Source organism: Muntiacus reevesi, chromosome 1, assembly GCF_963930625.1.
Source record: "Muntiacus reevesi chromosome 1, mMunRee1.1, whole genome shotgun sequence".
In the NCBI taxonomy this organism is placed as follows: Eukaryota; Metazoa; Chordata; class Mammalia; order Artiodactyla; family Cervidae; genus Muntiacus; species Muntiacus reevesi.
This window is the reverse complement of record NC_089249.1, coordinates 180,204,378-180,229,438: the sequence shown is the minus strand read 5'-3', so window position 1 is coordinate 180,229,438 and position 25,061 is coordinate 180,204,378. Positions and strand designations below refer to the sequence as shown.

The 25,061-nt window shown below is 38.8% G+C and overlaps 1 protein-coding gene across 3 annotated transcripts in view; it reads right to left on the bottom strand.

Annotated features, from left to right (window-relative positions):
* Positions 1 to 25,061, bottom strand: part of RNF130 (ring finger protein 130) — a 141,478-nt gene that overhangs the window by 52,727 nt on the left and 63,690 nt on the right. For all 3 annotated transcript variants that reach the window (XM_065917249.1, XM_065917248.1, XM_065917247.1), the window contains exon 3: positions 21,391 to 21,641. In XM_065917249.1, the coding sequence (XP_065773321.1) occupies positions 21,391 to 21,641 (251 nt within the window). The remainder of the gene's footprint in view (positions 1 to 21,390; positions 21,642 to 25,061) is intronic.

Sequence of the window (25,061 nt, the reverse complement as noted above, 5' to 3'; positions counted from 1 at the left end):
TATTGAGAGACATTTGAGAGGTTCAAGTTTTTTGTTATTATAGGTAAAATCACAATGAACTGTATAACAAGTATGTCACTTTTTATACTTTTGCAAGTTTATCATCAGGCCAGTTCCCTACCAGTGAGATTAATAAGAAAAAGGATAAGTGCATACGCATTTTGCAAGACATTACAAAGTCCCATTTCCTCACCACAGGAACTGTACTGTTCTGTATTCCCATCATCAATGTATACTGTCAAATCTTAGAATATTTTTTTTTGGTCACACTGATTAATAAGAAATGGTATCTCAGTTTGGTTTTAAGTCATACTCAACTTATGAATGTGGATGAACATCTTTTAACATTCTAAAAAGCATCTGCATTTCTTTTCAGTCAACTATTTTGTTTTTGCCCATCTTCTTCTATCAGGGTTTTCTGTTTTTTTGGGGGGGAGAGAGTAGGTCTTCTTTATATAAGCAGTGTCACTAGCCCTTTGTCTCTAATGTAAGCTGGAAGTATCTTCTCAGTTTGTCACTCACTTTTTGACTGTCCTCTCATTTTTTTCTTTAAAATCAAGTCAAATTTATCATTCTTATCACTTTACTGGATTTTGAGCCATAATTTAAAGTTTTCCAAATTCTCCATCAAAAAGGAAAAATAGCCCACATTTTCTTCTAATAATCGTAGTTTCATTGTTTATAATTACATCTTTGACTCATCCGAAATTTATTCTCATGTACAACTGAGGAATGGATCTAATTTTATCTTTTTCCAGTTATCTCAAATAATTTATTAAAAAGTTCACCTTTCTCCACTGATTTGAGATATTTTATATTAAATTTCCATATTCAGGTGTGTCTATTTTTAGGTTTTGCATTTTGTTCTACTGCTGTTTATTCATGGATTAATTCTTAACACTCTTTGAAATAAGAGGTTTTGGTAATCTTGAGAAAGACCAATGGAGTTGGAGGAACCAAGTTCCCTGACTTCAGACTACCCTACAAAGTTACAGTCATCAAAACAATATGGTACTAGCACAAAAACAGAAATACAGGATAGAAAACCCAGAAATAAACTCATGCACCTATGGCCAATTAATCTGTGACAAAGGAGGCAAGACTACACAATGCTGGAAAGATAGTATCTTCAACAAACAGTACTGGGAACACTGGACAGTTACATGCAAAAAAATGAAATCATTCTTTAACATCATACACAAAAATAAGCTCCAAATTGATTAAAGATCTAAATGTGAGACTGGACACTATAAAATTCTTAGAGGAAAACACAGGTAGAACCCTTTCTGACATAAATCGCAGCAATATCCTTTTCAATCTGTCTCCCAGAATAATGGAAATAAAAATAAAAATACACAAATGGGACCTACTTAAACTCAAAAGCTTTGGCACAGCAAATGAAACAATAAACAAAACGAAAAGATAACCTACAGACTGCAAAAAAATATTTGCTATTAGCGTGACCAACAATGGATTAGTCTCCAAAATTTACAAAAAGCTTATGACACTCAACAGCATCGAAACAAACAAACTCATCAACAAGTGGACAGAAAACCTAAACAGACATTCCTTCAAAGAAGACAAACAGATGCCAAGAGGCACATGAAAAGATGTTCGACATCACTAATTATTAGAGAGGTATGAATCAAAACCACAACGAGATATCATCTCAGACCAGCCAGAATGGTAATCACCAAAATATCCACAAACTATTAATAAATGTTGGAGAGGGTGTGGAGAGAAGGGAACCCTCTTACACTGTTGGTGGGAATGTAAATAGATACAGTCTCTATGGAGAACAGTATGGAGGTTCCTAAAATACTAAAAGTAAAGCTACCATATGACCCTGCAGTCCCACCCCTGGGCATCTATCTGGAGAAAAACACAATTCAAAAGGACACATGCACCCCAATGTTCCCTGCAGCACTGTTTACAATAGCCAAGACTTGGAAACAATGTAAATAACCACTGACAGAGGAATGGAGAAAGAAGATGTGGTATATATATACACTAGAATATTACTCAGCCATTAAGAAGAATGAAATAATGCCATTTGCAGCAAGGTGGATGGACCTAGACACTGTCATGCTGAGTGAAGCAGGTCAGAGGAGAAATATCATATCTGTTTTATGAGGAATCTAAAGAAAGGATACAAGTGAATGTACTTACAAAACAGAAAGAGACTTACAGACTTAAAGAACTGTCTTATGGTTGCTGGGGTAAAGGATGAGCAGAAGGGATAGTTAGGGAGTTTGGGATGGACATGTACACACTGCTATATTTAAAATGGATAACCAACAGGGATATACCTATACCAATACCTATAACTAAGGTATAGCACATAGAATTCTGCTCAGTGTTATGTGGCAGCCTGGATGGCAGGGGAGTTTGGGGGAGAATGGATCCATGTATATTTATGGCTGAGTCCCTCTGCTGTTTACCTGAAACTATCACATTATTTGTTAACTGGCTATACCTCAATACAAAATAAACAGTTAAAAAAAACCAAGGATATACTGCACAACACAGGCGATATAGCCAATATTTTATAATAACTATAATGGAATGTAACCTTTAAATATTATGACTACAATGTACATCTGTAATTTATATAAATAATATTGTAAAGCAACTGTACTTCAATAAAAATAAATAATTTTTTTAAAGGGGCTTTTCTATTGTCAATAAACAAAATATTATTTAAAAAAATAAATAAGAGGCTTTGGAACTTCCCTGGTGGTCCAGTGGCTAAGACTTCACACTCCCCATGCAAGGGCCGAAGTTTGATCCCAAGTCAGGGAACTAGACCCCTCATGGTACAACTAAAGATCCTGCATGCTGCAACTAAGAGTTTCTACGCCACAATGAAGACTGAAGATTCTATGTGCTGCAACTAAGACTTGGTGCAGTCAAGATAAATACTTTTTTTTAAAATAAGAGGTTTTATAAGGTATTATAAAACTTAAGTGTGGCTAACCACCTTTTCATTGCTCCTCTTTTTCAAGCTTTTTCTTAATTAACTCTTCTACATAAATTTTATAACTACCTTATCTAACCCTAGAAAAATATCTGAAGATAAACTTATGAATTAACTTAGGAAGAAATGATGTATTTATTGTACTGCATATTTATATTCAATAGGAAGTAAAATGAAGTTGCTCAGTCGTGTCTGACCCTTTGCGACCCCATGTACTGTAGCCTGCCAGGCTCCTCTGTCCATTGCATTTTCCAGGCAAGAGTACTGGAGTGGGTTGCCATTTCCTTTTCCAATATTCAACAGAAAGAAGGTGCCTTTTCCATTTGCTTAAGTATATACTTAGTCTTTCAGGAGTGCTTTGTAATTTTTCTCATATAGGTTTTATATAATTTTAAAGTTCACACCAGTCGATCCTGAAGAAAATTGGTCTTGAATATTCACTGGAAGGACTGATGCTGAAGCTGAAACTCCCAATACTTTGGCAACCTGATGTGAAGAGCTGACTCATTTGAAAAGACCCTGATTCTGGGAAAGATTGAAGGCGGGAGGAGAAGAGGATGACAGATTGCATCTGTCGGTGTTGCATCACCAACACAATGGACAAGAGTTTGAGTAACCTCTGGCAGTTGGTGATGGACAGGGAAGCCTGGCATGCTGCAGTCCATGGGGTCGCAAGTCGGACACGACTGAGCAACTGAACTGAACTGATTGAAAGCTCATACTTGGGCTTTCCTGGTGGCTCAGTGGTAGAGAATTCGCCTGCCAATACAGGAGACGTGGGTTTGACCTCTGGGTTGGGAAGATCCCCTGGAGAAGGAAATGGAAACCCATTTCAGTATTCTTGCCTGGAAATCCCCATGGACAGAGGAGCCTGGTGGGCTACAATCCATGGGGTTGCAAAACTCAGCAACTAAACAGCAACAATAAAGTTCATACCTAGACTGATCTACCCATCCGTCCATCCATGGCGTGTTCCCTCCCATTTTACTTTTCAGTTATTTCTGTTTGTTAATTTTACATCTTGTTCATTTACTAAATTTTCCTCTTATTTGTTGTAGTTGTTCCATTCATTCCTTTGGGATTTTGAGATTGACCTTGAGATCAACTAAAAACAGTGCTATTTCCCAAGTCTTGTGTATCTTGTTGCTTTTTCTCATCTAACTGCTTACATCAGTACCTACAGCACAAATTAAACAGCAGAGCAGAACATATGCAGCTCTGTTTTGTCTTGACTTTTAGTTGAGAAAGTCAGACATGACTGAGCACCTGAACTAAACTTAGTTGAAATATCTATATGTTTATCCATTAAGTTTATGGCTTTCATGCTGAGAGTACGTGCTGCTGTGTGTTACTGAACACCTCAAGAGCTGAAGCTGCTCCACCACCCTCTGTATTCCCTAAAAGTCCTTAATGGGTTGCCAAGGTATTTTTTTCAATTATTTACAAATTAGAGTCTGTGGTACTATCTCTATTTCACCAGCTGTTCTCAGGTTTATTTGCTGGGATTTCCCCTCTGAGTGAAGGCCTTTCCTTCTGATTTTTGGCTCACAGGACCATCCATTTTTTCTTCTGGCTCCCTTTCTGGAGACTATAATGGAGGTCTTGCAGCTGCTAGTTGTTTAGCTTGCCCACTCCTTTTCCAGGAGGTACCCTGACTCTTTGATATCACTGAAGATGCTGTCTGTGGGGCTTCCCTTTTGCTATCCTAGTTCTTCTTCTTCTATTTTAAAAAAAGATTTGGAAAGAATAAACAAAACACCCACTGCTTTCATTTTGCTCACATAAGAATTCTACTGAAGAATTTCAAACAAAAGAGTTCCATGATGAGATCTGAATTTTTGAGAATTCAGATCTGACCTCCAGAGAAGAATGTATGTGACACAGAAAAGACGAGACTGTGAGACCAGGTAGAAATAGTACTTGAAACAGAAAGAAGGGCCTGAATTAGCTAAGTAGTAGTGAGGCAAGGAGAAAGAACAAAGTAAGAAAGATTTAGGAGGTACAACTGACAGAACCTAATGACGGATTAACGTGGAGGCACGAGAAGAGAGGGAAGTCAGGAACGGCCATTTCCACTTCCTAGTTAGTAACTGGCTCTGTGCGAGAGGCATCACAGAAGATGAGAGACTAAAAGATAGAGCAGGCGCTGATGGAGAACGAGTTGGGCTTCAGCAAGTTGATCTGAATGCATGGAGGGTGTCAAATTAGGAAAGTAAAAGTTGCTCAGCTGCGTCTGACTCTTTGCGACCCCATGGACTGTCCATGGAATTCTCCAGGCCAGAATACTGGAGTGGGTAGCCATTCCCTTCTCCAGGAGATCTTCCAAACCCAGGATTTGAACCCAAGTTTCCTGCATTGAAAGCAGATTCTTCACCAGCTGAGCCACCAGGGAAGCCCACCAAAATAAGAGATCGCACATAAATATTTGGTTGTATCATCACTTCCCCCTCTAAACTTTCAGAACCTCTTGTGGCAAAACCAATAAGCATCTTTTCCTTGTGTTTGATAATAATGCCAAATATCTTCATTGTAGTATTTTTTCTGTGGACTTGGCATATGTGTTATCATCTTCTTCTGGATTATCCCTTGAGTTTTAAATATCTCCCTCAATATTTCCCATCACTTTGTGACATGTATATACCTCACATCCTGCTGACTTTCAAATATCTAAGATGAAGCACAAATTCCTTTTGTGAAGATAATTTTTTACTAAGATTCCTTACCTTCACCTCACTACCACACCAGGTTGTTTTTTTAAGATACTGTCTGTGGGGCAAATGCTTTAAATCTACCTTGAGTGCTTAATAACAATATGATAATGATGATATAGTAAGATTTATTCAGTACACACAGTGTGCTAGGTACTGTGGTAAGACCTTCACATGTACTGATTTAGGACATCTTCACGATCATTTTATAAGAAGTACATTATTCTCATTTTTTTAAATTTTTATTTATTTATTTTTTATTCTCATTTTATAGAAGAAGAGATTGAAGCACAGAGAGATTAAGTAACTGGCCCAGACTGAGGGCTGCTAAGTACGTCCTAACCTGATTTCCCAAAAAGACTGGAGGGGGAGATGTTGTTCAGTTGCTAAGTCATGTCTAACTCTTTGCAACGCCATGGACTGAACACACCAGGCTCCTCTGTACTCCACTATCAGCCGGAGTTTGCTCAAGTTCATGTCCACTGAGTCGGTGATGCTATCCCACCATCTCATGCTCTGCTGCCCTCTTCTTTTGCCTTCAATCTTTTCCAGCATCAGGGTCATCAGGAACTGAAGCCTCAGTTTCAGCTTCAGTCCTTCTAATGACTATTCAAGGCTGATTTCCTTTAGGATTGACTGTTTGAACTCCTTACAGTCCAAGGGACTCTCAAGGGTCTTCTCCAACAATACAATTCAAAAGCATCAAGTCTTCAGTGCTCAGCCATCTTTATGGTTCAACACTCACATCCATATGTGACTACTGGAAAAACCATCAGTTCAGTTCAGTCACTTAATTGTGTCCGACTCTTTGTGACCCCATGGACAGCAGCATGCCAGACTTCCCTGTCCATCACCAACTCCAGGAGTTTGATCAAACTCATGTTCATTGAGTTGGTGATGCCATCTAACCATCTCATCCTCTGTCATCCCCTTCTCCTCCTGCTTTCAATCTTTCCCAGCATCAGGGTCTTTTCTAGTGAGTCAGGTCTTTACATCAGGTGGCCAAAGTACTGGAGCTTCAACTTCAGCATCAGTCCTTCTAATGAATATTCAGGACTAATTTCCTTTAGGATTAACTGGTTTGACCTCCTTGCAGTCCAAGGGACTCTCAAGAGTCTTCTCCAACACACAGCTCAAAAGCATCAATTCTTTGGCATTCAGCTTTCTTTATGGTCCAGCTCTCACATTCATACATGACTACTGGACGAACCATAGCTTTGACTAGATGAACCTTTGTTGGCCAAGTAATGTCTCTGCTTTTTAATATGCTGTCTAGGTTGGTCATAGCTTTTCTTGCAAAGAGCAAGCATCTTTTAATTTCGTGGCTGCAGTCACCATCTGCAGTGATTTTGGAGCCCCACAAAATAAAGTCTCTCACTGTTTCCATTGTTTCCCCATACATTTGCCATGAAGTGATGGGAGCAGATGCCATGATCTTAAGTTTTTTTGTCAGTTTTAAGCCAGCCTTTTCACTCTCCTCTTTCACCTTCATCAAGAGGCTCTTTAGTTCCTCTTCACTCTCTGCCATAAGGGTGGTGTCACCTGCATGTCTGAGGTTACTGCTATTTCTCCTGGCAATCTTGATTCCAGCTTGTGCTACCTTCAGTCTAACATTTTGTATGATGTCCTCTGCACATAAGTTAAAAAGCACGGTGACAATACACAGCCTTGACATACGTCTATCCCAATTTGGAACCAGTCAGTTGTTCCATTTCCAGCTCTAACTATTGTTTTCTGACCTGCATAAAGATTTCTCAGGAGGCAGACAAGGTGGTCTGGTATTCCCCTCTCTTTAACAATTTTCCACAGTTTGTTGTGATCCCCACAGTCAAAGGCTTTAGTGTAGTCAATGAAACAGAAGTAGATGCTTTTCTGGAATTCTCTTGCTTCTTCTGTGATTCAGCGGATGTTGACAATTTGATCTCTGGTTCCTCTGCCTTTTCTTAATCCAGTTTGACCATCTGGAAGTTCTTGGTTCATGTGTTGAAGCCTAGTTTGGAGATTTCTGAGCATTACTTTGCTAGTATGTAAGATGAGTGCAACTGTGCAGTAGTTTAAACATTCTTTGGCATTGCCTTTCTTTGGGATTGGAACGAACACTGACCTTTTCCAGTCCTGTGGCCACTGCTGAGTTTTCCAAATTTGCTGGCATATTGAGTGCAACACTTAAACAGCATCATCTTTTAGGATTTGAAATAGTTCCGCTGGAATTCCATCACCTCAACTAACTTCATGGACCTTTGTCAGCAAAGTGATGTCTCTGCTTTTTAATATGATGCCTAGGTTTGTCATGGCCTTCCTTCCAAGGAGTAAGCATCTTTTAATTTTATTGCTTCAGTCACAGTTTGCAGTGATTTTGGAGCCCAAGAAAATAACATCTATCACTGCTTCCCCTTTTCCCCCTTCTATTTTCCATGAAATGATGGGACCAGACACCATGATCTTAGTGTTTTGAATACTGAGTTTCAAGCCAATGTTTCCACTCTCCTCTTTCACCCTTATCAAGAGGGTCTTTAGTTCCTCTTTGCTTCTGCCATTAGAGTGGTATCATATGCATATCTGAGGTTGTTGATATTTCTCCTGAAAATCTTGATTCCAGCTTGTGATTCATCCAGCCCAGCATTTCACATGATGTACTCTGTATAGAAGTTAAATAAGCAGGGTGACAATATATAGCCTTGTTGTATTCCTTTCCCAACTCTGAACCAGTCAGTTGTTCCATGTCCACTTCTAACTATTGTTTCATGAGTGCATACAGGTTTCTCCAGAGATAGGTAAGGTGGTCTGGTACTCCCATCTTTTTTAAGAATTTTCCACAGTTTGTTGTGATCCACACAGTCAAAGGCTTTCATGTAGTCAAAAAAACAGAAGTAGATGCTTTTCTGGAACTCTCTTGCTTTCTCCATGATCCAACGAATGTTGGTAATTTGCCCTCTGGTTCCTGCCTTTTTGAAACCCAGCGTGTACATCTGTAAGTTCTCAGTTCATCTACTGCTGAAGCCTAGCTTAAAGAATTTTGAGTATAACCTTCCTAGCATGTGAAACGAGTGCAACTGTCCTTAGCTGGAACATTCTTTGGCACTGCCCTTCTTTTGGACTGGAATGAAAAGTGACCTTTTCCAGTCCTGTGGTCACTGCTGAGTTTTCCAAATTTGCTGACATACTAAGTGCAGCACTTCAACAGCATCATCTTTTAGGATTTTAAATAGCTCCCCTAGAATTCCGTCACCACAACTAGCTTTGTTCATAGTAATGCTTCCTAAGGCCCACTTGACTTCGCATTCCAGGACGCCCGGCTGTAGGTGAGTGACCACACCACTGTGGTTATCTGGGCCATTAAGACATTTTTTTGGCATAGTCCTGTGTATTCTTGTGGGAGGGGGAGGTGTCTTGGGAATTTGCAGTTTTTAAAAGTGAAGGAGGAGAAGGAGGAGGAAAAGGAGAAGAGGAGGGGGGGTGGAAAAGAGTCCTCATATCATTTTTTGGTATATAGTAGTTTGAGACTCACTAAACTAAGTATGGCTTCCCACGTGGCACAGTAGTAAAGAATTTACCTGTAATGCACAGGATGCAAGAAACTCGGATTTGATCTCTGGGTTGAGAAGATCCCCTGGAGTAGGAAATGGCAACCCACTCCAGTATTCAAGCCTGGAAAATTCCATGTATAGAGGAGCCTGGCAGGCAATGAGCCTGGCGGGCAATGAGTCAGAGGCAACTGAGCACACACACAAAACCTAAGTATAAAATAGCAGCCCCAGCTCCAAAACATTTCCCATAACCCTCTACCCATTCACTCATATTCTCTGTACTTTATGTAATAAGGCTACTCAAGTTTCTACCTCATCACATACGGAATATTATGGAATGGGACAAAACCACAGAGGGATGTATTATTTTACAAAGGAGAAAATCCAAAGCCAGAGAGAAGTGAGGTGATTTACCTAAAGCTAATAAAAGTGCTGAGACCAGAACCTTTGGTCTCCTGACTTTCCAGCCCAGTTCATTTTTCCATCCTAAATGCCTAAAGATTTCCCATTTATAAAATATGAAGGGATATTGATCATCAGGGGCAATATTTATTTATTTCAGTTGTGTAAACACATCAGTAATAACGTGAACATTATTCTACGTATGGATGCAGTGTGTCCAAAAGTTTAAAATTGTAGAAAACAATTTAAAACAACTCATACTGCTTCATTTAACAGGAATAATCTGTTCAAAATGAGAGATGGTTCTCAGTGGACTGATGGTAGGTCACTTTAATGAGACTCATTTCAGGTTTCTGTTTCAATCATCAGAACTTTCCCATAGATACAGAATTAGGTCTGCATTAGGAGATAATTGGGTTTTCTTCTTTTAGACATTGATGAAATCTAGGTGCTGTGAATATAATTTTTCCCTGATTGAAGTAACTGAAAGCACTTTCTTTCATTCATTCTCTCATCACTATTCCCTTTTCCCGTTTTTTCTGAAAAGAAGTATCCCCAATGCTTTTCCAAGGTAACCACCTGTCTGTGGCCTAATCCTTCTCCCAGCTCTGTACATAACCTTGTTTTATTAGTATTATTTTCCTTTGCTCTTCAATATTTTTCTCTTTAGGAACTCTTTCCTCCAAGCCTGTCCTTAACAGAAACAACAACAAACCCTCTGATGACTCCTATTGCTTCTAGAGTAAAGTCTGAATTTCTCAGACGAGTCAAGCCCTTCATCTTCTATAGGCAATGTGCTCATCCAGGATAGGTTCAGTCTCAGGTCTCCTCCCTTTTTCTGATGTTATTCAACTCTGTTCTCTCTCCCCACAGCTCTGTGGAAAACAATCCCTTTGCCTTTCTGCCCAGTTTTTGTCTGATGAAGTCCTATCCTCTAAAATTCAGCTCAAATGTCACTACCTTCTCTGTGATATCATTCTAGTAATATCACTCTGCCCCAAAAGAAGAACTCTTAAACTACACAGTATTTTGATTACACCTATCCACCTTCCCAATAGAATGCACTTTTATTCTTAATTCATTTAAGCATTTACTGAGATACTGTGACATGCTAGGCCCTATGCTAAATGCCAAGGATGTAGAACTGAATGTCTCAGAAACACTCTGATCTCAAGAGGATATTTTGTGCTGGGAAAACAAAGTCTTAAGCTTTGATATAACATTTAGAAGGCATATAGTCTCTGAATATGGAAAGTGGTATTTATCAATGTAAACTGATCAGAATAGCAGGACATGAAGAAGAAGTTAAAATAACTTGCAATGTATTTAAAAAGTGGTAAAATAATACATTCTCAGTTCAAAGATCTATTTTCCTTTTTCCAGTTCTTCTGGAATTGCTAGTCCCTAAAAAACATAATAGAATTCAATCTACCATCCAATAATGAAGAAATCTGTCTCTTTTGACTACATAATCTTTTCCTATGGGAAAAACCTTGACAGTATGCACTTCTCTCCCTCCAATCTAGATGGAAAGCATGCAAAGTACTAGCCTTCCTCTGAAGAATATTCAATAAGCATCCATATTCTCCCACACAAATCCATTTTCCAATTAGCTATCTTCCAAGATAAAAATGGGCAACAAAAGCATGTTTCACCTTCGGTAGCCTTGAGACACGTATGAAGTCTAAGAATACTGTATACACATTTTGGTGAGAAGCTTTAATGAGTTTTAAGTACCTTGGAAACGATATGCATTTTCACTAGGAATTTCATAACAAGGTCTTCTAAACTCAGTAGTCCTAGGTTATGGAATTTTTTTCTAATATCTACCTTATTCCTCAACAGTTAAATAAAAGTTTTATTGTTCTGGTTTGTCAAACTCGACCACTTTGAGATTAAGGGTACAATATTAACTATGTAATTGTGAAAAAGTTTAAGTACCCTTTCCAATAAAACATACCAAATATCTATCCTCTTATGTGAAATAACTATCACTGTCTTATTATAAGGTGACATTTAAGTTTACCATTAGCCATCATCTGATCTGTTTGTATTCAGATGTATTCTAACAAGTTTTCAGGAAGAGCAACCACAGATATCTGGCAGTGATCTAAAAAGCCAAAGCATCACATTCTTATTTCACATGTAAAACGGCACCAACTGTGTACACTGCACTGTGCTTAGAAAGTTATTTACAACATGTGGCTCTCTTAATCACAAGCTTATATATTGGTTTTACCTGCTTTCTCTGTTTTCTCCAAATCAATAATATTTAGATAATAACAATAATACATTGAAAACAATGTACAGAACTTACCATGTACCAGGCATTATCATACTTATATGATACTGAGGAGAATAATCGACTTTGAAATCAAGATAACATTCATTTTTCACTTAACAATCTAACTACTTCTTTTTAAAAGAGTGTATTCTATAGAAAGAACTGCTTCACGATGACAGTTTGTGGGAGAAAATGAGTCTCTCATCAAGTTTACTTTTTTTCTTTGCTAACAGTTCTGGTTTCTCTTTTAAAATAGCTAAAGGTTTCAACCAGTTGAGGTTCTGCTGCTTTTGGCTTGTGTTTAACTTTAACAAGCTAAGCTTTTCAAGCCCCATGAAACGTCATCAAATGCTTCTCAACCTTAGGGAAAAACGGAAGGAGGAGCAAAGGTCAGAATACCAGACCCTGCTATAGTAGAGTCTGGGGAATAATGCTTAGGAAGTCTGTGTGCAGTCAGCCACAAAGCCAGTTTCCATCTGCAGTCTACACCAGATGGTGACTACGCTGAGTCCTTCATTACACAAAGGTCCCGTGCTGGGTGCTAACTAAAGTACTACTAAAGAGCAGGCTCCTGGCATAAACAATCTGCTTTTTTCAAAAGTTCTTGGGACGCACTACTTTCAAATCAACATTATAGGGCTTGCTTGCAGAGAACTACTCTTTTAGAATTACTCTTGATCATTTTACTTTTAGTTTTCCATAATGGCAATAACGTATGTAAAAGACACCTTTAAATTTACTTTAAAAAGGAGTACAGCATGCTAGTTAGTTAGTAACAGAAGGAAGAGAGAAAAAGAGTTGAAAGAGATGACTTGTTGCTGGGAAACAACTGGAGGAAAAGACTGGGTAAGGAACCAAACTCTGCAGTACCATTTATTCTTAAAAACCATGTCCATATATTATATTGGTTAACATTTTCAATTTAAAAAAGAAGGCGACATCACTGGTTAAAGAGGATGGGTAAAAGAACACTTCAATGCTATGCTTCTGCCCTTCAAAGAAGCTGAAGAACTTCAGCTGACTTCTATTTTCTTCAAATCTCATTGGATACAATTTCTTGCCAGGTGCTTTGAAGATAAATAAATAAATGCTGTCAACTTGTTAGTGCTGATCTGACTGTGTATCCCTCCATTTCATCAGAACTCGATTTTATGGCTATTCACTTTGTTAAAAGGGCCTCTCAGCTGGTGCTATTGGTAAAGAACCTGCCTGCCAATGCAGGAGACATATTTCTGGATCGGGAAGATCCCCTGGAGGAGGGAATGGCAACCCACTCCAGTATTATTGCCTGGAGAACACCATGGACAGAGGACCCTGGTGGGCTACAGTCCATGGGGTCGCAAACAGACATGATTAAAGTGACTTAACATGCATTCATTCTGTCAAAAATCTCAGAAAATTGGTACATTCTATTTTAAGGCTGTAAACTTTATTTTATACATGCATATCCAATAATCTTTTCTATGAAAGTATCATAGTTTTAGATCAGTTAACCCTTTCATCTAACATCCCTTTATCACTTCAAATCACCTATATCCAAACCAAATATCATGTGAGATGTTATAGGAACTCTCAGTTCTCCTACAACAGAGAGGCCCCATTCTTCCCAGGTGCACCCCTCTACACCTAAAAAGCCCTGGACAAAACACAACAAACCAGCACAGTAAGTCTCTGAAAGGTAGAGGAGGTGAGCTGCCTAGGGGCCTTAAGACTTGAATGCTGGGTAGTGAGTTTCCTGGCCTCACATGTCTCAACACAAGATGCTGCAGAAGCCTCCAATCTGGTACTGCCAACAGAAACAGATCCCCACCCCTACCCTAGTCCAAAAAAAGAGCCTGCTTCCCCAAGCTAAAGTACCAGGAGAAGTGGGCTACATACATCTTACTCTAGCAAAACACCAATGGGAAAATTGCACCCCTCTTCCCACAATGGTTTCAGCAGGGTCCACTGGGAAAGTGAACTCCCCCCTCCTCGACCTCTTAGAAGCAAGCTGAGTGTACTGATCTAATCGACATCTATAAAACATTCTACATTCTAGCAGAATATACATTTTTTCCCCAAGCACCCATCAGACATTCACCCAAACAGACTAGATCTTAGACCATAAAACAAACCTCAACAAATCTAAAAGAACTGAAATCATACAGAATATTTCTCTGATCATAATGAAATCTAATTAGAAATCAGTAACACTAAAACAATAGCAAAATCTCCAAACAAGTGAAAACTCAACAAAACACTTCTAAATAAGTGTGTATTACAGGTCAAAGGGGAAGTCTCAGAAGAAAAAAATTACATAAAGGTGAATGAATACAGAGGATATCAAAGCATATGGGACACAGTTAAAATAGTGATGAGAGAAAACAGCAGTAAATGCTTACAACAGAAAGAGAAAAGTTTTCAAATAAATAATCTAAGTTCCTATCTTTTAAAACTCAAGGAAACTTGTTTTTGAAAAGAATCAATAAAATTGAGAAGGCGAGGGAGGGATGACTTGAGAGAATAGCACTGAAACATGTATATTATCATATGTGAAACAGATCGTCAGTCCAGGTTGGATGCATGAGACAGGGTGCTTGGGGCTGGTGCACTGGGATGACCCAGAGGGGTGGGATGGGAAGGGAGGTGGGAGGAGGGCTCAGGATGGGGAAAACACGTACACCCATGCATTCATGTCAATGTATGGCAAAAACCACTACAATACTGTAAAGTAATTAGCCTCCAATTAAAATAAATACATTAAAAAAAGAGAAATTTCTTGAAAGACTGACGAAGATAAAAAGGGAAGACACAAATAATTAAAATCAGGAATCAGCAGGAAGTATCAGTACAGACACTGCAGTCATTAAAAGAACAGGGAATACTATGAGCAGTTTTATGTTCATGACAATATATAAAAAATGGGCCAGTTTCTCAAAATCCCCAAAAAAGATGAAACACAACCTAAACATTCTTTTAACCATTAAAGAAATTAAGTTTTTACAGCTTCTCCCTCAAAACTACAAACCAGTATCTCCCATGAACTTAAGATACCAAAATCCTCAACAAAGTACTAGCCAATCAAATCCAGCAATGCACAAAAAATTATATGCCATAACCTAGTGGGATTTATCCCAGGTATATAAGACTAGACCAAGTACAGTTTATTCCAGGTATGCAAGGCTTGTTCAACATTCAAAAATCAATTAATGCAATCTACCACAGGCTAAAGAAGAAAACAAAAAAAATCATATGATCACATCAACTGATGCATAAAAAGCATGTGACAAAGTCAAGCACCCACTGGTGATGAAAATTTTCAGCACACTAGAAAGAGATTGAACGTTCCTCAACTTGGTAACAAACATGACAGCTATCCACATATTAACTTACTTAACAACAACAGACTGAATCCTTCCCTCTAAGATTGGGCACAGGGAAAGATGTCCACTCTTTCCATTACTGTTATTCAGCGTAGTTCTGAAAGTTCTAGCCATTGCAATAAGGCAAGAAAATGAAATAAAGCACTGAGATTGGAAAGGAACAATTTAAATAGTCACTATGTGCAGATAACATTTGGAGAAAAAAATGGCAAACCACTCCAGTATTCTTGCCTAGAGAATCCTGTGGACAGAGGAGCCTGGTGGGCTGCTGTCTATGGGGTCGCACAGAGTCGGACACAACTGAAGTGACTTAGCAGCAGCAGCAGATAACATGATTGTCTATACAGAAAATCCCAAGCAATTTATAATAATAAGTGAGTTTACCAAGGTTGCAGAATACAAAACTGATATACAAAATTCAATCACATTTTGATAGTCTTACAATAAACATGAGGAACGTGAAAGTAAAAACATATTTAGAGTCCATTTGCCATTACATTACTTTTTATAGTCATTTCAAACAAAACAAAATTCTTAGGTATAAACTTAACAAAACATGAGAGGATCTGCATGCTGAAAAGAATAAAATGCTATTAAAAGGGGAAAAAAGACCTAAAAAAATGGAACAACAAAGTTCATGAGCTGAAAGATTTAACATGATAAATATACAGATTCTCCTCAAATTGATCAGTAGGTTTAATGCATTCACATCAAAATCACAGCAAGGTTTTCTTTTGGTAGAGACAGAGACAAACTTATTCTAAAATTTGTATGAAAAGACTCCAGGACCTAGAATAGATAAGATAATCTTGAAAAGGTGTCAGGGAATGTTTGACGGGAGGATTCCTACGTGCTGTCTCTCATGAGTCCTTTGTCCCTCTTCAAGCAGAATAGCATGCTGCTCCCGGGGACTGAGGTCATTGTGTGAGGCAGGCTTGGGTCTCCTTTAGTAAACATTCTCTTTATGACAAAACTGCTTAGTCTTGTTCCCCTTTCTTGAGATACGGATTGTCTCCTGACCTTGTGACTAACATTACCCCTTGTTACCTTGGTAACAGTTGCTGTATGTTTGGTTTTCTGATCTCTAGCATTCCCGAAAGAAGTTTCTTGTACCACAGCCTATATATACTCATAGAAAAATCATTAAAGCACCTTTGCTCCATCAGAGCTTAGGTCCCTGTGTCTTTTTTGTTTCTCTCTGTCTCTCTCTCTTTTTCTGGCTGATTCTCTGGAGTGTGGAGACCCGTCGTGCTCACTTTCCTGCCTGGGTTTCTAAGACCCTCTCGAAAAGGCACTTTGTGCCTTCACCCCCTTGAGAGGGCACCTGGTGCCTTCGTGAGAGATGCAAGTCCTGTGTCAAGGGCTTTATTGGTCCTCTGCATAAACCAGGGAATATTAGCCTCTTTCTCTCTTTTACTTTCTTATCGTCGACTCTGTACCACTAGGTTCCAGTCCATTAAAGGACCCCAACAAAAAGGAAAATAAAATGGGAGTGATCATTGTACCCAATAGTTAGGCATAATATATAGCTTCAGTAAGAAGACAGTGTGGTGTGAACATAGACATTTGGATGGGTGAAACAGAAAACCCAGAAATATGCCCACACAAATGTGCCCAACTGAGTTTTTTGACAAAGGTGAAATATTGGACAGACATTAAGTATAAAAAGAAACCTCAACCTAAACCTCACACTTTATATAAAATGTAATTTAAAATGGGTCAGATACAAAATATAAAACTTTCTGAAAAGAATTAGAAAATCTTTGGTATCCAGGGTCAGGCAAAGAATTTTTACACTTGTTAGAAAAAGCACAATTCATAAAGGGAACAAATGATAAATTAAGCTTCACCAAAATTAAAAATTTTGCTCTTCAAAAGACCATCAGAGAAAATATTTGCAAACCATAATTCTGACAAAAGACTTGTATTTAGAATGTATAAAGAACACTCAAAACTCAACAGTAAGAAACAACACAGTAGAAAATGGGTAAAAGACAAAAACCTTTCACTGAAGAGGACATACAGATGGCATTTGGCAGGTGAAAGATGGTCAACATCACTAGTCACTGGAGAAATGCAAACTAAAATCACAGAAGAGATATTACTACACACCTATCAGAATGGCTACAATGAAAGACAGTGACCACACCAAATGCTGTCAAGGATGCAGAATTGGAAATGTAAAACAGTACAGCTGCTTGGGAAAAGAGAATGGCAATTTCTTTCAAAATTAAATATGTACCTATCAAAATAACTCAAAAATTCCACTACTGAACATTTATGCCAGGGAAATGAAAACTCATGCTCATGCAGAAACCTGTACACGGATGTTCATAGTCACTTTATTTATAATAGTCAAGACGGGAAATAACTTGGTGACCAAGTTATGGTACATCCAAGATAGAGAATACTAGTCACCAATAAAAAGAAATAAATTATTGATACATACAATTTGGAACGATCTCAAGGGAATATGTTAGATGAAGAAATCCAAACTCTAGAAGTTAAGTATTCTATGATTCCATTTATATAGCATTTTTGAGACAACAAAACTATAGAGTGGGGAAACAGACTAGTGTGGTCAGGGGTTAGTCAGGGGTTAGGCACAGTGCAGGAGAGAGGGAGGTGCCTATGGCTGACTATCAAAGAATTTGCACAAAGGATCCTTGTGATAACAGGACTATATCTGGACTGTGATGGCGGTCACCTGAAATTACAAAGAACTACACACATACCAGCACAAGTTTAACTGGAAAAATCTATCAGTGGATTGCACCAGCATCAATATCCTGGTTGTGATATTTACTAGAGTTAAGCAAGATTTTACATCTAGGGGGAAATGGGTGAAGGGTATTTGGGATCTCTCTGCATTATTTCTTATAAATGTATGTGAAATTACAACTATCTCAAAATGAAAAATTAATAAATGTAAAGGCCTGGGAGGTATTTCTGACAAAAACACAGATAACCTGAACCTAATCATGAAGGAACAGACATCAGACAAGCTCAAATCCAAAACAGCTGGATTATAATCTTCAATAATGTCAATGTCATGAACAGGTTAAAAGAGACATGACAACTGAATACAACAAACAATCTGACTGGACCAATCCAGGGTTTTCTTTTCTATAAAGGTCATTATTAAGATAATTTTACAAAACTTAGAAAAGGTATATAGATGAGACAATGGTATTAATGTTAATTTCATTATCTTGATAATCATACTGTGGCTATATAAGAAAATGCTCTTTCTTTTAGAAAATATACAATGAAGTATTTAAGTGTAAAAGGGCATCTTATCCCAAATTTACTCTCAAAGAGTTTTTTAAAAAGTATATATAGACGGGAAAACAATGGACATTGTGACAGACTTTAGTTTCTTGTGCTCCAAAATCACTGCAGGTGGTGACTGCAGCCATGAAATTAAAAGACACTTGCTCCTTGGAAGAAAAGTTATGACCAACCTAGACAGCATATTAAAAAACAGAGACATCACTTTGCCAACAAAGGTCCATCTAGTTTCTCAAAGCTATGGTTTTTCCAGTAGTCATGTATGGATATTAGAGTTGGACCATAAAGAAAGCTGAGCGCCAAAGAATTGATGCTTTTGAACTGTGGTGTTGGAGAAGACTCTTGAGAGTCCTTTGGACTGCAAGGAGATCCAACCAGTCCATCCTAAAGGAGATCAGTCCTGAATATTCACTGGAAGGACTGGTGCTGAAGCTGAAGCTCCAATACTTTGGCCAGCTGATGCGAGGAACTGACTCACTGGAAAAGACCCTGAAGGTGGGAAAGACTGAGGACATGAGAAGGGGGATGAGAGAGGATGAGAAGGTTGGATGGCATCACCGACTCGATGGACATGAGTTTGAGCAAGCTCCAGGAGTTGGTGATGGACAGGGAAGCCTGGTGTGCTTCAGTCAATGGGGTCACAAAAAGTTGGACATGACTGAGCAAGTGAACTGAACTGATACACCTGGAGAAGGAAGCAAGGTAAAATGTTCACAGCTGGAGATTTGGGCAAGAAAATACTTTATACTATTTTTACAACTTTCCGTAGGCCTGAAATCACAAATAATAAAAATTATCATGATAAAAATTTCAAAGATGTAGGATGCTGCAGAGCCTGGCACACAAATGTTCAATAAATTATACTTTTTAGATGTTTTATACATACTTTCAGATGCAGAAACAAGTTGAGAAGCTATATAAACTGTGCAAGAGGGACTGTGGCAAATTGGTAGTAACGTCAGGATTTGAACTCCATACCAAAGTCTATGTTTCTTTTCACTAGAATGAGGAAGGATGAAATTTCACACACCCCCACCTTGCGCCATCCCCTACAGGGATTTACAGGTGCTCTATCTGAATACAGAATGATGTTACATAAAATTTTTTTTTTAATTTTAATTGGAAGCTAATTACTTTACCATATTGTGGTGGTTTTTGCCATACATTCACATGAATCAGCCATGGGTGTACATGTGTCCCCCATCCTGAACCCCGTCCACTTCCCTCCCCATCCAATCCCTGAGGGTCATCCCAGTGCACCAGCCCTGAGCGCCCTGTCTCATGCATTGAACCTGGACTAGTGATCTATTTCACATATCATAATATACATGTTTCAACGATATTCTCTCAAATTATCCCACCCTCGCCTTCTCCCACAGAGTCCAAAAGTCTGTTCTTTACATCTGCGTCTCTTTATATCTGCTGTCATGCATACAGCGTCATTGTTACCATCTTTCTAAATTCCATATATATGCATTAAGATACTGTATTGGTGTTTTTCTTTCTGACTTACTTTGCTCTGTATAATAGGCTCCAGTTTCATCCACCTCATTAGAACTGATTCAAATGCATTATTTTTAATAGCAGAGTAATATTCCATTGTGTACATGTACCATATAGGTACATGGGCTCAATAGTTGTGACCCATGGGCACGGCATGTAAAATCTTCCTGGACATGCTGTGCCCATGTGTCACAACTAATGAGCCCATGTATCTATAGTCCATGTACCTAGAGCCTGTGCTCTTCAACAAGAGAAGCCACTCCAATGAGAAGTCCATGCACTGCAACTAGAGAGTAGCCCCAGCTCACCACAACTAAAGGGAGGCCGTGTGCAGTAACAAAGAGCCAATGCAGCTAAAAATAAAAAAAACTGGCTTCAAACCATGCTCCACATTATTTACTTCTTCAGTTCAGTTCAGTCACTCAGTCGTGTTCAACTCTTTGTGACCCCATGAGCTGCAGCACGTCAGGCCTCCCTGTCCATCACCAACTGCCAGAGCCTACCCAAACTCATATCCATTGAGTCGGTAATGCCATCCAACCATCTCATCCTCTGTCATCCCCTTCTCCTCCTGCCCTCGATCTTTCCCAGCATCAGGGTCTTTTCAAATGAATCAACTCTTTGCATCAGGTGGCCAAAGTATTTACTTCTTAGTTTCTTAGAAATACCTAGGACTGGGACCTAACATCTTACAACTGCTCCAGGGCAGATATTCTGTATATAGCACATCAAACAAACTATTAATAAGTTAACAAACTGACAGAAAACCATCTGCAAGTCCTTTACTACAGGGCAGTATATTGTTTTTCCTGTACATTTATTCATCTTAATACTGAGTACTTAGGCTGTACTGGTCAATGTAATTTCCAGGGTGACTAGATAGATACATCTCTTCTATTGGTCCTTTCTGACCTCATCAATGCCCTGTGGCTAAGCTTAAATAGGACAGATAATTCACATGGGAAAAAAAATTCACATGGAACAAAAGTATAAATAGTGAAAAGTCTCCGTCATTCATCCTTCCAACTCCCCTGCTACTGACAACAAATATTACCAGCTTAAAAATGCAATTTTGCAATATTTTTTCAAATTACTAGAATTAGGTATATCACACTCTGATATTAAACTAACCATTCACCTGGAATATTCCAAGTGATCACTATAAACTTAATAATTTCTCCATTTAGGTATTTCAAATACCCTTAAAATACTTGTATAGATATGTTTTTGACCACTTTTTTAAATGATAAAAATGTTCATATTCTGTATGATTACAACAGAAGTCTATGAATTACGGCCAGTAAGCATTCATCACTACAGAGTACTGGTAGCTCACCTGGTTCCTGTCCCGGGCATTTGTGTACCTGATCTTCTGAATGAAGTAGAATATGAGCCAGGCTGAAGAAATAATCATCAAAACAATAAAGGATATTGACACGAAGACTAGAGAACCACGGCTGAAGTTCTTTGGCGGCATTCGAGTTCCAACAGCTATTGTCATTTGTACAGAGATGTTTTTCTCCAGATAACTCAAAATATCTTTACCCCTCAATTCTGTAATCATGACAGCAATAATATCTCCAGTGCCTGTAATGTAAAATAAATATATATACTCAAGTGACATTTAAAATTTACAGAATATCAAATATATAAAAATGTTACTTAGAAAAACTACTGCAATTTTTGCTAATGGCAAGGTTTTGCAGATTCAAATGAAATGAAGTTGTAATTGGGTGTGCTGGCACCAAGTGGGAAAAGAAATTTGATTGTACTACTTAAGATTTAAACAAACACACTTAAAGCATAAAATGACTGTAGTGGTAAAAGCTGCATTAATTTGTCTTACAACTGTATTGGAAAGACAGACCATTAAATCAGCCAAATGTAACAAGACACAGCGCACAACATTGTATTACACAGCAATCATGCTCAGTCGTGTCCAGCTCTTTATGACCCTGTGGAATGAAGCCAAGAGGGAAAGGCGCCAGGCTCCTCTGACCATGGGCTTTCCCCAGCAAGAATACTGGAGTGGGTTGCCATTTCCTACTCCACGGAATCTTCCGGACCCAGGAATTGAACCTGCGTCTCCTGCGTTGGCAGGCGGATTCTTGAACACTAAGCCACCTGGGAATTCTATCACACAGCAATAGAGATGTGACAAAATCACAGCAGGTTTCACTATAAAACCTTTTCCATCTTAAATGTGCTTTAGAGAGCCCCAATTCCTTATGAAAAGGAGAAAAACACTGTTATTTGTAATACAAAAGTTGGTAATTGTTCGCATTAACTTTTCTTATAAACATTTATGGAGCACTTATTGTGTGCAGAACTAGCACAAGGAACAGAAAGAAGCAGAAGTTCAAGATATATAGTTTTATAATTTCATTGACTTAGGACAGAAATTTGATAATAGAGTGTCAACAGCAAAATGCCAAATGGTGGTATCTTTAATCAGTAACAGTTGAAACTATCTTAGGTCCTATGTGTAGATTGGACTAGGGGAAGGTTCCTTTTTTGTTCACCCCAGTTTATATGTTTCATTTATAATATTCAATTGAAAGGACTATCCTTGTACAATGTACAAAGACCATTTACAACTGAAAAGAAACTCAATAAGCAGTTTATCAGAATACTGATTAAAATTCCAAAACCAAAAAGAAAACTGCAAATTAAAGCAACAAGTTAACATCTAATTATCTTTCTGATATAAGTGCTCTGATCAGTAAGTTAGAAAAAAATCTAAAATGATGCTAAACCATTTAAAATTTCCATTTAGAAACCTTAAGTGATTTTAAAACGCTGTTCAACACGCAATATTCTGTGGTATAAGATACCAGGTATGGCTATAAAGTAACTGAGACGGATCCCACAAACGACACATGACAATCAGTCTCATTGCTTTATAATCACACCAGGTACAAACAGTTTTAGAAATCAATTCTGAGGCTCCCTCTTGAAGACTCAAGCTGGAAAAGGAGCTGGGAAAGCTGCACAGGTAGCCAAGAGAACTGTTCCATGTAATTTCATTCATTAAAACAACACTAAGTGAGCACCACCTAATTTCAATGGAAAGCTGTTTGGGAAAAGAAATATTTAATTATTTCAACCATCCTTTCAACAGTATTTATTGAGTTATATACTTTTATCAAGGCTCCTTAATATCCACTTCCCAAAGAGAATGGAAAATTACCTGCTGTGAAATAACAAAAAAGATATATATTGGTCTCTGTCTCTGGTTCCTGGGACAAAGCTCCTAAACACTTGCCATTTCCTAAGCAGCAGCACTAGGACCATCTTTGGTTCTAATATTAGGGGGGTGGTTTTCTCCCCTTGGTTCCTGACACAGAGTCCCTAAATCCCTTGGAATCCCCTGGATGCCGGTAGTGTCTTTTGTTCTAATGAGATGAATCTTGGTGGGCTCCTGGCGAGCAGCAGGATCACTGGCTGGTCACCAGAAAGACCAAGCCATGAGGAGGAGCTTGGAACTTTCAGCCCCATCTCCCAGTTCTTTGGGAAGGAAGGAGGACTAGAAATGTGAAGGCTGTAAAAACCCAAAGATATGGGGATCCACAAATGTCCAGGCCGGTGAACACATGGAGGAGGTGGAGGACAGCATGTCACAGCGCCCTGCTCACACTCTTTGCCCTGTGTATCTTACCCCCTATAATAAACCAGTAAATGTTACGTTTCCCCCGGAGTTCTATCAGCCACTCTAACAAATTTTTGGACAGAAGGAAGGGGTTGAGGGAACCACAACATACAACTGGTGGGTCAGAAGTACTTGTGACAACACTGGACCGCCAGCTGGCTTCTGAGTGGTGACAAGGGGGCTGGGGTGTCCGTGGGACTGAGCTCTTCACCTGTGGGATCTGATGCTAACACCAGGCAGATACTGTCAGAATCAAATTGAATTACAGGACACCCAGCTAGAGTTGCTAAAAATCGCTTGCTACAGGGAAAACCCCACAAACATTTGGTGACCAGGAAGAGTGTCAGAAGTGAAGTTTTCTTTGTGAGTAGTAAAGGAGACACACACAGGGGAGCTTTTTCCTTTACACCTGCTTTTCATTACATGAAAACTACAACTGCTCTCAAAGGGCAACGGAGAATCCTAAAAGGGACTAGACAGAGAAGCCAAACACTACTATAATGCAGGGGCCTGGAAAGAGTGATAGGAAAGGAGACTAAAACACTGCTGTCAAACAAAGTGAAAAATAATTATAGCAGATCATCAGAATACTAGCAAAGGAACCAGGCTATCAACCATTTTAGCTCATAAACCCCTTAGAGAATCTGATGGTAGTGTACTCCCTTCTAATTTCAGCAGAGGTCCATGACTTCCTCACACCCCACCCATAAATGAGATCTTGGCTCAAAGATCCTAATTTAAGGATTGCCTCAGACACTTGACTTTTAAAGACTTGTGAAGCCAGTTTCTGTTGAGGGGAGGGTATTAGTGCAGGAAAAATGTAAGCTCAGGATAAAATTAGGGTTAGATCAAGTAATGACTGATAAGAGCTGGATGAAGCACAAGCTACCAATATTGCCAGGAGAAATATCAACAACCACAGATATGCAGATGACACCACCCTGATGGCAGAAAGGGAAGAGGATGAAGGTGAAAGAGGAGAGTGGAAAAGCTGATTTAAAACTCAACATTCAAAACACGAAGATCATGGCATCCGGTCCCATCACTTCATGGCAAATAGATGGGGAAACAATAGAAACAGCGACAGACTTTATTTTCTTGGGCTACAAGATCACTGCAGATGGTGACTCCAACCTGAAATTAAGATGCTTGCTCCTTGGAACAAAAGCTATGACCAACCTAGACAGCATATTAAAAAGCAGAGACATTACTTTGCTAACAAAGGTCCATCTAGTCAAAGCTATGGTTTTTCCAGTGGTCATGTATGGATGTGAGACTTGGACCATAAAGAAGGCTGAGTGCCAAAGAATTGATGCTTTTGAATTGTGCTGCTAGAGAAGACTCTTCAGAGTGCCTTG